This window comes from Aquila chrysaetos, chromosome 11, assembly GCF_900496995.4.
Source record: "Aquila chrysaetos chrysaetos chromosome 11, bAquChr1.4, whole genome shotgun sequence".
Classification (NCBI taxonomy): domain Eukaryota; kingdom Metazoa; phylum Chordata; class Aves; order Accipitriformes; family Accipitridae; genus Aquila; species Aquila chrysaetos.
Window position 1 is genome coordinate 16986339 of NC_044014.1, and position 16646 is coordinate 17002984.

At 36.9% G+C, this 16646-nt stretch overlaps 1 protein-coding gene across 2 annotated transcripts in view; it reads left to right on the forward strand.

Moving 5' to 3' along the window:
• Window positions 1-16646, forward strand: part of LOC115348076 (gamma-aminobutyric acid receptor subunit pi-like) — a 50248-nt gene that overhangs the window by 10978 nt on the left and 22624 nt on the right. For both annotated transcript variants that reach the window (XM_030030088.2, XM_030030089.2), the window contains exons 3-6: window positions 3577-3680; window positions 13024-13091; window positions 14535-14752; window positions 15570-15652. In XM_030030088.2, the coding sequence (XP_029885948.1) occupies window positions 3577-3680; window positions 13024-13091; window positions 14535-14752; window positions 15570-15652 (473 nt within the window). The remainder of the gene's footprint in view (window positions 1-3576; window positions 3681-13023; window positions 13092-14534; window positions 14753-15569; window positions 15653-16646) is intronic.

The following is a 16646-nucleotide window of genomic DNA, read 5'->3' on the forward strand; positions in this document are numbered from 1 at the left end:
CCTTTGTTTGCATCTAGAAGCCCTTCACCTGTCAGTGGATTGCCTGAAAAAAGGTTTTTTTTCCCCCCCAGCTTTTCCTGAGGGAGGTGTTTCAAAAGCTTGCTCAGACTGTGTTTGGCATTTTGTTTCTCCCTTCTCTCAGTTCTAAAGTGTTTCTGTCTCTTTCATGATACATAACTTCTGACAAAAAATAGCCAGGAAAAATATTCCCATACATGTGTCTAGACTGTACTTTTGTTTTAAGCAGTGATATATACTACTGTTCAGGGCAGATGTTCCCTTTTCCCCCTCTGGTTACCCAATTGTGTTAACACACTAACTTGAAAGCATCTTAAATAACAAGAGTTGTTATACCTTCCAAGTTTAGCCTAGCCTGTAAAAATACTAAGTTTGAGCCATAAGAATAACTAAGGAAATTAAATAATTATAATTCAGCTTTTATAAAAGCAAGCATGGGTCATTGAACCTGAAGAGTTTAAAACATGTATTATACATTGACAGCCCAGAACAGATAGATCCTCCTGGCTGTTAAATAAATATATATTCAGTTTTCTCTTATAAAAGCCTGTTCTCTCCCCTCAGTGGCTGGAACAGCTGTTTCAAGGCAATTCCATACTTAGATGCATGCCAATGTATTTCAAATACATTAAGAAAATGGAGGAACTAAAACATAGGCAGCTAGTTAAATATAACAACTCAAATTCTGGGTAAAAGAGAAGCTTAGATGCAGATGTACATGCATAAGGGGAACAAGTCTTAGCTTTTACTTTTATCCTTCGTGATCCCTGCATAAGGCTATATGACAGAATAGAGGAATGTGTGCAGCTGTGAGCACACTCTTGCTTAGTGATGAATGGGGCACATGAATTTAAGAGCACTTTAAAGTGACAGAGCATCCTCCCTTAAAACACAGAAAAACAAAACCACTTAAGGCATGTAACACCTGTAGGTTCCTTGCCTTTCAACACTTGCAGACTGCTTCTGAGTATTGCCAAAGTTACCAGGATGGTAACACCACGCAGTCACCTTTAGGAGGCATCAGGTTCCTCACATACATTGGCTCACTAGGATAGGACTTCTCAAATATTGTATGGCAAAATAGCACACAAGGAACAGTGCCCCATTAATTCACAGCCTCAATTACTGCACAACAGCTTTCCCATGCCAATAGTTCTTACTTAACCATAAAAATCAAAGACATGAGGCTACACATCATGTATTAATGAGGGAAATCAAGAATTGCCTCAAAGGGTACTACAGGTGATTTAAGGAAAGGACTTCTATACAATAATGCCAAATATTTAAGATATATTTGAGAAAATAGCTGTCAATGATAACACAGCAGACCACTCTGCAATTGCATACTGATCAGCAGAATAATATTATACCCTTGCAGTGGAAGAGGTAAAAGTTTTCCTTTGTTTCACAATATGTGAAAGTTATTCAAGAACAATCCAGTAAAGCTGTGAAACTAAACTCATGCAGCTCACTGAAAACTTAGCTAAAATTATATGTAAGTTACAAAAGCAGAAATATCTATTGCAAGTACAGTATTTAAAAAGTGAATTAAATTCAAGTGCATTTCCAATTCCAACACTTCTGTGCAACATAAAGCTGGCCTTTTTATTTATATTCACATGTCAACTCAACGTGACTGTGCTTGTTTCTTTAGGACACAACTTACAGGAGAAACATTCCTTATTTCAATGGTGGCATTACTCAAGACCACACTTAACATTAAGTAAAGTAATAACATAGATCTCTAGCAATAAAGAAATAAAAAACAGGGATAAAATAAGGGAAATAAATAGGATCATTCAAGTATCTAAGCTATATGAGCTACAAGACTGCTAATGAAAAACAGCTACTTATGTGGGAATAAGATCTGGCGAACAGAAAAATTACACAGCAATAGCAGCACTTCAAGACAGCGGACATCACATCTAAAACCACAATGTGATTTGGCCATGTGCATTAAGTGAGATCATCTTAGCATTTAAGTTTTGCCAATCTAAGATACTAGATTATTCCTAGTGGATGAAAACCACAGTTTCCTGACAGAACAGCTCAAGCTCTCTCAGAAACATAGTAAAATTAAAATCAAAGGAGCAAGGTTTGGAAAGCTACAGGAGGCCCAAAAATATCATTAGGAAGGGCAAGCAGAGCTTTCAGGAGTGGCTTCTGGGAGAAATGGGGCAGAAAAAAAAAATCATCAAGGACTTGGCAAGACTAAGAAAGACCACAAAACACTGGTGCTCCCTTAGCCTTCAATTTGTACTTACCTCCTTCTCCCCAGGGCTGAGCTGCTACAGCTCTTGTAGGAGACCTGGTGTAGGAGAGCTAAGGGATAGAGCTGGTCACTCTTACCAACCAGTCAGTTCTGGTGTGGAGGGTAAGAAACTTAGAGACCCTCTCCTGGTGAATATATAGGTGGCTGCTCTCCATCAGCAGAGATAATGCCTCTGCTTGCAGCCAGCTGGGCTTCCTTGAGTCAATCAATTATCTGCTTCTCACTTTTGTAATTAAAGAAAAGTCATACCCTCACTTTTCTCAAATTATTGGCAACGAGCAGTCAGTCCCACTTGTGGTTTGATTTATGAAGAGCACAGCCTGAATCTGTGATGGCTGAGCACACCCTGCTCGCGCTGTTGGGGTGCTCACCTTAGGGGTTAGGCAGAAATTAAGAGTAAAACCATGATATCTTTTGCTATGGGACTGGTACTTGCAGTGTAACAGCCCTCAATGGCCCCAGGTGTCCCTCCCACAGCTGCTAACCATCAAGACCTATAAAAGGTGAAGGGGAGTATATAAAAATGAATCCTAATGTGATCTGAGTAAAGAATTGTAATTCAGGTATGTGTTTTCCCTAGTCCCTTCACTCATTTTCCCAATGAGGCTGTTGTAGGGACCCCCAGGGCAAAAATGGGGGATTATGATTGCTTATTGATATTTGATTTCTGTAGATTGTATTTGTAGCTGTTTCTGATCAAAGGAGGGGTTTACATTCTCATTATACTTCACCGATTTTGCCCAATAGGAGTATTTCTGTAACCTGGTGAAAAATTATGTTGTAAAACCAGGATTTTAAAAGTGTTTATGTACTAACCTCTGATGCTGGTTTCTGTCTCTCTCCAGGAGCTAAACTGAATGTATTTCATTATGTAAAAAGAAGCTTAATTTTAAATGCTGAAATAAACAATCAACACCCCTCCCATATTACTAGATTATAACAATAGTGCCCTATTTACAGAGAAAGTTATTAAAGAAGACTGAACTGTTTTTTCAGGTGAGGTGTTAAGAAATGATAGACTTTAAAGAAACAACAGACTTTAAGATATAAAAGTGTTTTTTTTTTTTTAAATAAGACTAATACAGATTATGAAATCTAATATTTTTCTAGAATGTTATTATTTACAGTGCTGTGAAATGCAAACATACAAATGTTTCATGATATGTTATCTGGTGGACAGTAATCATCAGTAACCTTTAAACTAATACAGCATTTTCCTGGAATGTCATATCTGCTGTAATTGATGATGTTCTTTTAAAACATCCTCACTTTTTTCATTTTTTTAGGTCAATGCGAATTCCTGAAGCTGAAGCAAAAGGTGAAATTCTACCTCCAACTATACAAAAAATAATAAAAGGTTACAACAAGTATCTACGTCCGTTTTTTGATAGTAAGTAGAAAAGCTGTTTTAATAAGATTGAGCCATAACATAATGTAGTGTCTGAAACTCAGCAATGAGAGCAAATGTTTTTTCACTGTACTTTTTTTCTCCAATGCTTGACAGTGACTGATCTGATTATACATGATGTACTATGATATAATAAGATAGAGCGTAATAGCTTTTGTGGCCCAGGGTGAAACTTATATATTCCAGGCATTCACAAGCAAAGCTTCCAGACTCTGTTAGAAACTTGGCTATCGATGTTCATGCGTCCTCAGTGGAATAAACTGTAATACCTTACCTATTTAAATGCATAACTTCCTAAATAATAACTACAAAAAATTTTGATTAAAGATAAGAAAGCTTTATTTGTCAAACTGGTCATAAAAGCACAGGCAAGTCTTGATACTATACCAAGTATTATGTGCATCTGCTATAAGATTGCAAGAGAATTATTTGATAAATGCTTCTTGTCTTGGGTCTTAAAGGCCACTGAACTGGCTCACTGCAGAACAGTGAGGCAAAATGAATATAAAATGTCAGTTCCCTGTGTCAGCAGGCCACGGTCACCAGGTTGGAAGACCCACATAGTTTACTGTACCAAGGCTGATTTTACTGCCCTGCAGTGCAGTCAGCATTAGGTACCTGAAATCTCAGTGACAAACATCTTCCTTGCTTGAATCAGGCTATTGCATGTATCAGAAATACTGAAGAGTCATGAGGTGCGGTGAAGATCTCTGCCTGGAGTAACTGCAGAACTCTGAAAAAAAACCTCTGCATGTTGAAAAGATACTCAGTACCGCGTGGCTGTCAGAAGATAAACTTGCAGAGTGAATGCTAGGCAATAGTTCTTAAGTTAAATATTCAGAAAGGTTAGAGGTTTCAAATGAAGACTTTTATATCCCTTTATATCCTGCTTAAAAATGATTGACCAATTATTTTTCAGACCCTACTGTTTCCTCTTGCCATCCAAATACTTGCTGGGACTATCAGCCTGTTCAATAAGGGCATTCCACACCACGTGCAATTTCTGAATCAATTTCATAAAAATATTAAGATAAATCTGTATTTTAGGTTTAGGAGAAAGGGACAACTAATCTGTTTGGTTTTATTGTAATTGTCTCAGCTGCTGATACTACTGCTAAAAGTATTTATATGGCCTAAGAAGATTTTCAGCAAAATAAAAGTAATGCTAATAAATAAACTAACCCCTTATCATTGGAGATGATGCATAATGGAAAATACATATTTAGTGGCCATTAATATATTTCATTCATTACTTAGTGCCAACATATCTCTAGTCCTAGCATTATCAGGATGGATGTGCTTTGGTAGACAGCAAACAGAATTGCATTGCAAAATCCTATGATAGTAAAGACCAACAGGAAAGCACTTCTTTAAGTTATGAATTGACCTTTCCTGGTGTGGGCCAATTTTTTTTTCTCAGAGGGTTGCTAAGGACTCTCTGTGTTTGCCTGGAAATCTCACAGGAGCTCAAGCACAGATCAAATCTATGTCATATACAGAGCCAGTCTAACACTTCCAGACACTGCCAGCATCGCTGCATATGCTTACCATAGCTCAAGCACGCAAACACTGTGTCTCAAATTTTTGATGTATCTATATTAGCCCTACTGCTGAAGGAATGGGGTGAGACTCTGCAAAATACGTTTCATTGATGCCATTTCTAAATGCAGCGTTGGTGGTTTTGTGAGATTTTTGTGGGATTAATTTAGGTTGGGATGACTGAGGAATTACTCATCCTGATTTTTGGACCTGTAGCTTTTTGCGAGATTATTTGGGATCATTTTCCATGTGATAGAGGCATGTATGCCTGGGGTGGGGAGTGGTATCTGCCCAGCCCTGATGCCTCTCTGTTACTGGCAAGGTGGGCTGCATCTTAGATGAGATTCAGGTCCAGGAGAAGCTATTGCTTTTTCTCAGAAGCAGAGCTAGTAAACCACCTAAATTCTCAGCTTAAAAAATCAGTGGATTATACTGATCTGTGTGACCACAACTATCCTAGCTTTGTTCCATGTAATATTTTCCTTATTTCTATGGATATTACCTGCCTGCAGCTGGTGTACCTTGTATCTGTTCTTTGTGAGAAAGATTTCAGTATAACTGGCTTTACTCAGAATTATATCAATGGCTACAGCACACCTGCTAGATAGTTGATGAAGGCAAAGTATTAATTTAGTCATTTATACCTCTTCTGTGACTTGCTTTTACCCTCCTTATCCCCCCAAATTAATTTCTTTGGTATGATATTTGCATGTTAATAATAAGAGACTGATGAATCAAAAATGGAACATAAGATCAAAGTTCTGGTTAGACTTGAGTAGGCTAATGAACAAATGCATGTTAAGAACATAAACTGGGGTATTCTGGTACTAGTGGAGATTATCAGCTACTATAAAAGCCTGCACAGTTCTAATTGTGCCAACCTATTGGTGCTGATTTACTCTAGAAACATGAACAGAAAAGGATGTATATGTGTATTAATCCCAAGATCTATGTTTGCTGTCAGAAGTGCAGGAAGGGATTCACATAAAATGCGAACCTAGTATGTGTATGTTGATATGCAGAAATGTAAAAAAAAATAATATCCTACAGTCAGCCTCTTTAAGACACTTGTCTCCACCCCCCCCCACCCCCCCTTTTTTTTTTTTGGCCAAGATTTCTTTGCTTTCAAAAGTGTGCATATTTCTGTTTGTGTGGTCAGTTAGATATGCACAAAGAAATTTGTCATAAAACTAGATGGTATTTGTTGGCATCTACAGTGCTTTGAGCTTAACGTTAGCTAGTCAAAATGGAACACTGAAATGTGATTTTTATCAAGTGTGAGAGGGGCAGAGGTCAGCTTGAATTTTAGTGTAATGTAATTCAAAGTCATTTCAGAGTTATTTGTCCTTGAAATTTTTCTTCAGGCAGGAAATGGGGATTTTTGGTGATGCTTGCTGCCAAGATACAATCATACTATTACAAAATCAGTGACACTGAATTCCTTAATATTTAGCAAAATGTTTTTTTAGTCCCCAAAATAAAGCATTAGATATAAACAAATGGTCATAAAATGAAGGTTCCTTTTTCCTAAAGCCAGGAGAAGCAGAAATATTTACTAGTCAAGGAAATTTTATGGCAGCTCCTAAGTTCTTAGTTTAATAAGCCCTCCATTTGCCTATTTGTTTGTTTTTGGTTCTTGTACTGGGACTGGTAGATGACTGGAAATTACTTAAGTGGATACAACTCGGGTAGTGTTATTAACGAGGGGATTATGAAAGTATTTTTCATTTGAATCCAATGGCTGTGCATAACAACATAAAAAATGTCTTCTCTCCCGGTATGGATTGGAACTAATAGATTTCTAGATTTTAAGCCTGGATTAATCTCACCTTCCTTTAGTCATCTCCTCCCCCACAGGTCACCCCTCCAGACCCAAACACTGCCACTTGTGACCAATACAGACTGTCATTCCAATCACTAGTTAGATTAATTGAAGACAGTCTTAATATGGCAAAGGTTTGCAGACAAGTAAAATTGACTGAATGTTTTATGTTTGTCTATGGTGGGTGGCACATACCAGTTATCAAATTATGGGGGTACTTTTACACAGTGTTTAGTACAGAGGAATCCCACCTGGACTGGTTACTTGGCTCTGCCCTCATCTAAATGTTACTACTAAGAATGTTCTCTTTCCTTAACTATAGCATTTTAATGTCCCTCTTTGAGCTGGTTCATCAAGCAAGTCTTAGTAAACTGAACAGATAGACCCATGAAGTTCCATTAGTGAACTAAAAAATTACCTAGTCTAGAATGATTTTAGCCATTCTTGGGCTGGAATATGAAATACTCCTACACTAGTGTTAGTAGATAGTACCCCTTAATGTAATAATATGCATCTTAGACTTTCAGATAATGCGAAAGTCTTCCACAGAAAAGCTGACATAAGAGATTTAAAAATGCACAGTTGTTTCCCTTAAATGTGCTACATAACGCTGGCACTTTATCTCAGCAATACAAGCTGATTTCAACACCGGGTTTTCTGCTGAAACTGTGTGGACCAATTTTATAACTTTAGGTGCTGTGCCAAATCTCTCTGAATTAATAGCAATTCCTGCTGACTTCAGTGAGCCTTGGATCAGGTTCATAGAGCTGTTAAGGGATGCATAAAATCTTGTAAATAATTTTATACAAATAGATTTTGTTCTGTGATTGAATGTGATAATTTAAGTGTTCTAATTAAAAAGAGAGAGACTAGGAAAAGGTCATAGCTAAGTACATTTGAATATGGAAGCTGCTTTCAAGTGGTATAGAGAAGTGTCATGCTTAAATCAGTTATTCTAAACCACATCTAAAAGATTATTTTCCTTAGCTTTGTAATGAGTAATACATTTCATGGCCTTAAGGTTTAAAATCAAGAAAACAAATTAAATTGAGTCCAACCTTCTGTGGATAGCAATTTTTTTTTTTTCCCCAAATGTTGTTTATATTAAATTCTATGAGTTTAATTAGATAGAGGCATTTTAGTCCTCAGAAGTTTACAGTTTACCCCTAAAAGAGACCAGGAGATATCAGAATGTTAGCCATGTCTAAGAGCCTTTGATTTAGTGAGACAAGTTCACAGGGTACATGAGAAAGAAATACCAAATAATCATCATCTAAAGACTATTTTATATACCAATTAGCCAACATCTAATCCTTCTGAGAAAGGCAAAAAGCCCAGAATATGTATGGCCAGTTGTATATTGGAAAAAAAAAATCTTTTGAATCCCTACTGAATCCTTAAAATTGTGATTGAATAAATCAATGACTTGGTGCAAAACTGTAAGCTTCAGCATACAGATAGTAATATAGATTTTCCTTCCTTTCCCATGGAAATAAGAGACACTGTGAGACTACCATTGCCACCAAACCCAGCTTCCTGCATGCAGGACAGTTTTGTGTTTCTCCCCACCCCTCGCCCCCCGCCCCTAAATGCTGACTTCTAGACACCCTGAATGATGAACAGTGATTAAGTTCAGTTAGGGAAAAAAAAAAAAATTATTTGAGGTTTCATGTTGTCTCTAGCTTCCATAAACTGGGATCTTGCTTTGTTTTGTCAGAGAATGTGTACAACTTGCTACTAGATACGTTTTCTGTGCACTTACTGACATTGGGCAAGTCACCTTTCTGCCTTTTCTTTGAGGAGGTGAGCAAATGCTGTTCCTTAATTTTCACATTACAAGCTTTGATAAAGCTTCCAGAGTTTTTTGTCTTTTTGGAATATTTCTCTCTCTCAGTTGAACTCTGTCTGCTGTTTGCACATATATATATTTTTTTTTTTTCCCAAATGTGGAAAACAAATCTTGTCACAGTAATCTCATAACAGTCTTGCCAATGCAGTCTAGATTGCAAGATAACTTAATTCTGTGTGTTGCTCCCCGTTGCAATAGTGCTTCTGCCAAAGCATAATATGGAAAGATCATGTTGAAATGATTATCTGTGACAACCTCTAAATCCTTCTCAAAGGCACTGCTTGCCAAGATAGTTTCCCATCCTGTACATACTGCCTGCATTATTTGTCCTCACATTAATTGCTTGCATTTGCCTGTATTAAAATGTTTTTCTGACAAATGATGTAACAAGCTGTTATTATGGTCCCCACCAATTTTTGTCTTGTCCACAAACTGTACTAGTGAAGCTACATCACTGTAAAGATCATCGATGCAAACAAACGGGATTGAAGCTGATTCCTGCTAGAAATGGGTCTTTCTTCTGATGTCTTTGTATCAAAGATTACAGTTGAGATCTGTCAGAAGGCCTATCTTAATCTGTCCAGCCTCCTCATGTAACATATATTTATTAAGAAAGATGTCTTGTGGTGGGAAGTTAAGTGCACCAAAAAAATCCAAGTGTAATGTATCACTTTTTATCTAAAAGCCCAATAATACTCTAAAATAAAGCAAAGTTGGCCATCAGGCAGACAAAAACAGTTTTCCGTAAAACTATAAGAAATTATTCTAGTGATACTTTTCCTTCCAATTCTGTTAGAGTTGCATAGTATTTTATCTAGTATTGTTGCAAGGATGAGGTGTTCTTTCAAAAAGCCATACTTTTTGAGATATTTCTGAATGTCAGAATTGTTTTAAGTTTTCTTAAACTAAATGAAAAAAGCTAGTACTAACAGCTCAGCACTGGCAGTTCCTGGTAGCGCCGATTGACTTTAGTAGGTCTTCAGAGTTACAAGTACATATGTGACACAGTGGTGGCTTACTTTGTTGGTACAAAGTTTAACGGACTGTGATCGTTGCAGTGATCCAAACTTAATTTTCAGGTATGCTATCTGCCACTCTTCTGGCTGCTTTCCCATATGGGATTACTGTGAATATCTGTAAAGTACATAAAGTAACAGCCTTTGTACATAAATTTAAGTAGAAGTGAAAATGTATGTTAGATTGTGCCCCCATTGCTGTAACAAGGCACACGCTTTGGCATTTCTTTGCTATGTTTTGAAGATTCCCTTCATTGATGCAGGACAGAGTGACTTTAGTTTTCTTCTGAAGATCGGTAGATTTCTTCTGAAGTTGTCGCTATACAGGCAATTCCTGCCAAACATAAGGAAATGTAGGAACTGACTGCCTCGTCTGGTCTACCGCCCTGTTTTTGGCACTGTCAACAGGAGCCCTTTCAGAGGAAGTTCAGGGGAAACCCTGGTGGATAATTACGGGAAGACTCATTCTGCTACTAATACTTTGCTTACTTAGTAAGGCACCATAAATTGTATTTAGCCTCATACACAAAAAAGAAATTAGCATTTAACTATTAATATTGTTCTGATTTAATTACCTGTTAAGGCAAAGCTATTCTCAGCAGCTTGTATTGTGTTAATAAAGACCCCTTCCATGTTTTATTCCCGCCCCCCGCCCTGCACAACTCTTCGCTGGCATGTTGCTGTATTTGAGGGGATGTAATTTTCTGCTGAGTTTTCATGAGTGTCTGGCTTGACAGGCTGGCTGCACAGCACAAGCACTTGGGTTGTGGACACTGTCAGGGCTAGCAGAGCAGGATGGTTTTGTCCTGACTACACTACCACTCCTTAGCACTTGAACCACATGGCAGGTCTCTGCTAGGACAACCAGTTTGAGCTTGAAGTACCTCTTAACCTAAGCTAGATGTCGTCAGGTGGTTGGGAGTCACCCAACACTACAGTTCTGCTGTGTTACTCAATAATATTTCAAAAATTACAGCAACAGGAAAGAAGGAAGGAAGAGATGTATAAAGTCCTGTTTCTGTGATTCCAGAAAAATTAAACCTAATTTAATTTCAGTAGTCTTTCTAGAAAGTCAGCTTTTCTTCTCAGATGTGTAACAATAGCACTGATGATACTGAAATGCTGCTAAAGAACCTTTCCCCTAATCAGTTTTCCCTTAACTTCAAGGATCAAGTATTGTTCTTACCAATAAAATATGATATAATAGGAAAGAGTCTGATATTCCCAGCCACAATTCCCACACAGCCAGCTGAACACTGCGTTGTCATCTCCTTAGGGTGGTCCATTAAGCATATGCCTTCCATGATGAAGTTCCCCCCAAATTCTTGTGTGACAGTTGGCAATAATATGTTCTGTTACAGTCATACACAGGAATCTGTAGGAAGACTTTAAAAAAATTAGAAAATGGATTATGAAGCACACTTTTTTAAATTTAATGGTTTTTGAGGGTCTGACATCTTTTGAGGCTGGCAATATTGTACCTATAATAATGATATAGTACAATGGTAAGCATAAGTATCAATTGACTTTGCTGTTGCACCCTAGAAAGTTGGGCTGAGTTTCCTGGAGGGTCAAGTTTTTAACCCTGGAGGGACAAAACATAAATGTATTCTTGGAGTATCAAAACGTGAAAAGAGTGGAAAGAAACAGAAGAACAAGCTGTCAATGGTCTGAGAACTTTTCAGTCAAATAATTTTGTTCCAAATTCAACCTCCAAAGCTTTCTTCCGATAGATGAACAATTTCTTCTAATCCCTATGTATGATTTATAGTATATAATAAACACATAGATTACCATCAGGGGACGCTGCAAGCCTACAGTCCTGCTGGAGCTTTATATTTGAACTTTCAACTGAGTCCAGAACAAAGCATTTGTAGATTCTTTCAGGAGTGCCAGATGTTTAACAACTTTAACACCTGCATTACAAATGGAAATTATTTTGGGAAAAAATAAAAATACTAATACACTTGTACTGCTTGGAATGACGCATTTTTTTCTTTAGTGTTACTCAGTGGGGTAGTGTAGGACCCCATCTTCCTCTAGATGCCATTTGGGGACATATAAGAGCTATGTACATAATACATTACAAGGAGCCAAAAGGGGGTTTCAGCAGTGTGCCTGCGATATACTGGCACCATCAGCTACATAGATCTTATCTAAAGTATTTCTGCATTTCTCAGTACTGCATTCTCTGCTTCTCAACTGCTTGAAAAGATGCGCTTATTTAATATGTATTTCCTTGTACATGTACTCTGTTAATTATTCTGCACATATTCAACCAGCAATAATGTCATGTTTCCATGAAAGCTCTGCACAAATTCTGCATTTTAAAACGCACAGCTGGTGATCTTCCTTCGGACACTGTGAAATGCACATTCACAAGGAAACAAGAGTCTGAGCATACTAACATTACAATGACAACTACTTAGGTAAGGTATTTAATCACACTGAATAAACCTTCAGCTGATATTAAATATTAAAAGGAGAACAAGATGATGAGTTTTCCTTTACAAATGCAAGTATTTAAGTCAAGTGAACTGCTAATGGTCAAAAGCAAGACAGTAAAATGCAGTGACACAATACAGACAATATATTCTTAAATAGGCAGTAAATGAAGTCACTCAGCTGTCCCATCTGGATATTAACCATGTGACATTGCCAGGTGCAACTCCTTAGTTCACTAACATCTGATGGACCAGATGTTGCAACTGGAAGATTCTTTCCACCGCTCTGCACCTCGGAGCAGGAGGGTGTGATGTGCCATGGGGATTGTACCTTCCGCACCTTGTTGTGCAACATTTTTCCCAGCACTTTTTTTTCGGGGGGGAGAAAAAAATGATTCATATAAACCAGGAAATATTTAGGAAATAAAGCATGTTTGTTAAAACTAAGATACTGTTAGTCTAGAAGCATTATCTTTTGGTTATGAAATTGTTAAAATTCTTTCATGATCTAAGTTTGAGGAATATTTCCTTTTGAAAAAGCTACTAAACGTTTAGAAAAAAATGGATCCTATTGTTGAAGATTTTGTAGCCTGTTCTCCTGAACACTGAGTATTAAAGAACTTTGTGCTAGATTGTGACTTTCTCTTTTTTGCAGATGGTCCTGTCTCAGTTGGAATGAGTCTGGATATTGCAAGCATTGATACAATATCAGAAATAAATATGGTATTGTAGCTTTTGCAATCTCTTTCACTTGCTTGTTGATAAGCTAATGTCTTGTGTTTACAGCTGCTGGCAGTGTGACTTTGAGGCTTTTCTCCTTGTGCTGTCAATGTGTGTTAGGAGATGGAATTTTATTTTTCACTACAGATAGTGGCTATAGCACTATACTTAAAGAAGTGCGGCTGCAAATCACACCTCTCACAGATGCAAACAGAAATTTGCTACTGAGTATTAATCTTGACGAGGGGCATGTAGACCGGTATTTATTTTCCAGATGAAATGCCTAAATCTTTATGCATTTCAGAAAATTAAAGATGTATTCCTGTGACTTTGAAGCCACTCCCTTTCCTTGTGATTAGACACAGCTGAACTCATGTTATTTTTCTCTTTTGCGGTTACTGTCACACATTAATTTATCCCAGCTGTGTTTCATTACATTTGTGTCATTTTATTTTTGAACAAACTATGAAGTGGAGTATACTTTTCTAATTAAAGATCCTCTGTTGGTACACAGAAATAAAAGGAAAAATTCATTAATCAGATATTCAGTATTAGAAAATATTTGTGTGTGTGTATATATATAAAAATGTGTACACTTATAAATAAGTATCTAAAAAAAAAAAGTGTTATGTATATAAAAGTACCTCACTATTTCACTACTCAGGCTTCCACAGAAGTTGAATATGAGAATCCCTCTGTACTTAGTAAGTACTAGTATGTAGAAAGGGGAAAGTAAGGTCAGAACTTAAGATGAACTTATCATACTGATAAAAACAGACTATAAACCCAAAAGCTGATTAAAAAGGTGCTAAGACATAGTGTGATTTTAATGTAAGACTACAAGGCATATCTGAATTGAAGGTGAATTGTGCTGAGAGCTATATTCAAGGTCTTGATAAATTTGGCACCACTGTTTCCCTTGTGATGCTGAAAGGATAAATTGTGCTAAAAGTTGATGATTCCTTCCTATTTCACTAACTTCTGTTTTTTTGTCTATCTGAATTTATACAACTTTTTCCAAAATTTTCTTAAAAAATGCATTATTTAGTAGTTTATGTGAACAAAGTGATGTTTGCAACCACTTCTATAGATCATGCTAAAATTTAAAGATTTACAGAGCCAGATTATCTGCTTACAAAACTCTGATGACTTCAACTGATTTATAGCTCCAGACTTAGGCCATCAGCTTTTACTGTAAAATTCCAATGACTGTAAGAACAAAATCTGCTCAAGATAATATTTCTTAATGATGGCAAGCTCACATCAAGCGCTGGAAAATTTGGCAGTACAAGAGCCAGCACAACTGCTATTGGAGTGCCAGCATTTAAGAACGGGGCGTGGAGAGTCACAGGCTATTTGTGCCCAACAGCTGTTTCCATACACTTTTGTAAAACAGAATATAATATAGGCTTGCGCTGTATGATAATTTTGTTTTTTCTCTTTCAGGACTACACAGCTACCATATTTCTAAGGCAGCGATGGACTGATGAGAGACTCTGTTTCGATGGTAATAAGAGTTTAAGCTTAGACGGTCGGCTTGTGGAAATGCTTTGGGTACCGGATACCTTCATAGTTGATTCAAAAAAGTCTTTTCTTCATGATATCACTGTTGAGAATCGTCTTATAAGAATATACCCTAATGGAACAGTCTTGTATGCTCTACGGTATGTATATAACACATACCAGCCTATTTGGCTTCTACCTCCATTTTAGACCTTCCAGGTTAGCAGGATTTTGTGCTTAAGAAACTTCTATTTGTAAAAGTAGAATACGCATGGTCTTGTAGTGTTATGAATATGTAACAATGTCAGGCATTGGAACAGGCTGCCCAGGGAAGTGGTTGAGTCACCGTCCCTGGAGGTATTCAAAAGCGCATAGACAAGGCACTTCAGGACATGGTTTAGTGGGCATGGTTGACAGCTGGACTGGATCATAAAGGTGTTTTCTAACCTAAATGATTCTATGATTCTAGTATGATTGACCAACATGATTAAATTCTTAAATTTAATAATAGGTCTCACTTTCTTCCCTGAGTAGACCCTTTTGCTTTCATGTAGACCAAATACAGGAATTGCATTTTGCCATTCCAGTTGTTTTGCAATGAAGTCATCACGGAGGAAAGCAAGCTGTGATGATTGATTTGCATTATTTATTGAAGATTATCCTTTATAATAGATTTTGGTAAATATTACAAAATTGTAAAATGTATTGCGTAATATCAACAAAGGAAAAATGCACTTTGTAAGTGGGAAGGGAGCAGGGGGTGGCCTTTTTAGGCTGGAACTGAACTCAGCTATTCTGGAGTGGTTTGGGATGCTATTACTCTTCCACATTAAATAACAGCAAATACTAGATTTTTTTCCTTGCAATAGATATTTGCCTGCAAATATTAGTTCAAGAAGGATACGTGGCTTATTATTATTTTTACTGATGACAATTTTATCCCCTTAATAATGAGTAATACTTTTTTTTTTTTTTAAGGATCACCACAACTGTTGCATGCAGCATGGATCTGACTAAATATCCAATGGATAAACAGATGTGTACTTTGCAACTGGAAAGCTGTAAGACACTTAATCCTTATTATTTTTATACAATTAGAAAAATATTTCTGATCTTCTTTAAGGGCTGCTAGATATTATTATCAAAGAGGCTGGAATTTTCAAAGCAGCCAAGGGGCAGTACGTGACCAGTCCTTGTTGAATTACAATAGTATCTGTATACAAAGATAAATGCACGAGGCATCACTGAAAAAAGCATGGCAGTACTGAAATGCTGCCATGCTATTAATGATTAAACAAAATCTCAGATTATAATAGGCCTGGTTTTGCAGCACATCCTGCAGTTATTCTTTTGGTCTTCAGGGGGAGTTCCGTGAGCAGACATTTTCCAGCACAGCCGGGAACATTTTTTTTTCTTTCTCTTTCAGATAGCAAGTATTCTCTCCACCCCGAGGCACAATTCTTTTAGGAAAGAAAGAAATTAGAATAAGTCTTATTTGTAAGGCATAGAGTTCATATTTAATTAATTTACTGTCTTCATACTGAAAACAAGGTAACTGTTTAGACAGTTCTGTTCTGAGATGGATATATACAGATCCTTCTATGACTTAATTGTCTCTATGCCACTGCCCTTGGAAAAAAAGCCATCCTTTGATGGACCAAGACTAAATGTACCTTTATAGGTTCTCATTTTATCAATCAATGTCCTCATAATTTTCATTAAAATATGCTCTCTACTACTTTGTAGGCATGGGTGCTTTGCCAATACCAGAATGTGCATGTTTATAGTTAACTTCTTTGCTATTATTCATATGATAAGACTCTAGCAAAATATTTTTGCATGGGATAATGTAAAAGGGTGCCAGTCCTGAAGGATGAAAATATATGTTCAAATATACATCAAGACCTATCCAAAATCTTTTGGAAGGTTTTTCAGTACTCATCAAGTTTCATTCTTTACCGTTTCAGATGTGTGTGTTCTTTATCTCCTGTTGGTAATGACCAATCAGAATATTGCTGCAAAGTTTCATTTTAGACAGAACCACAAAGGGAATCA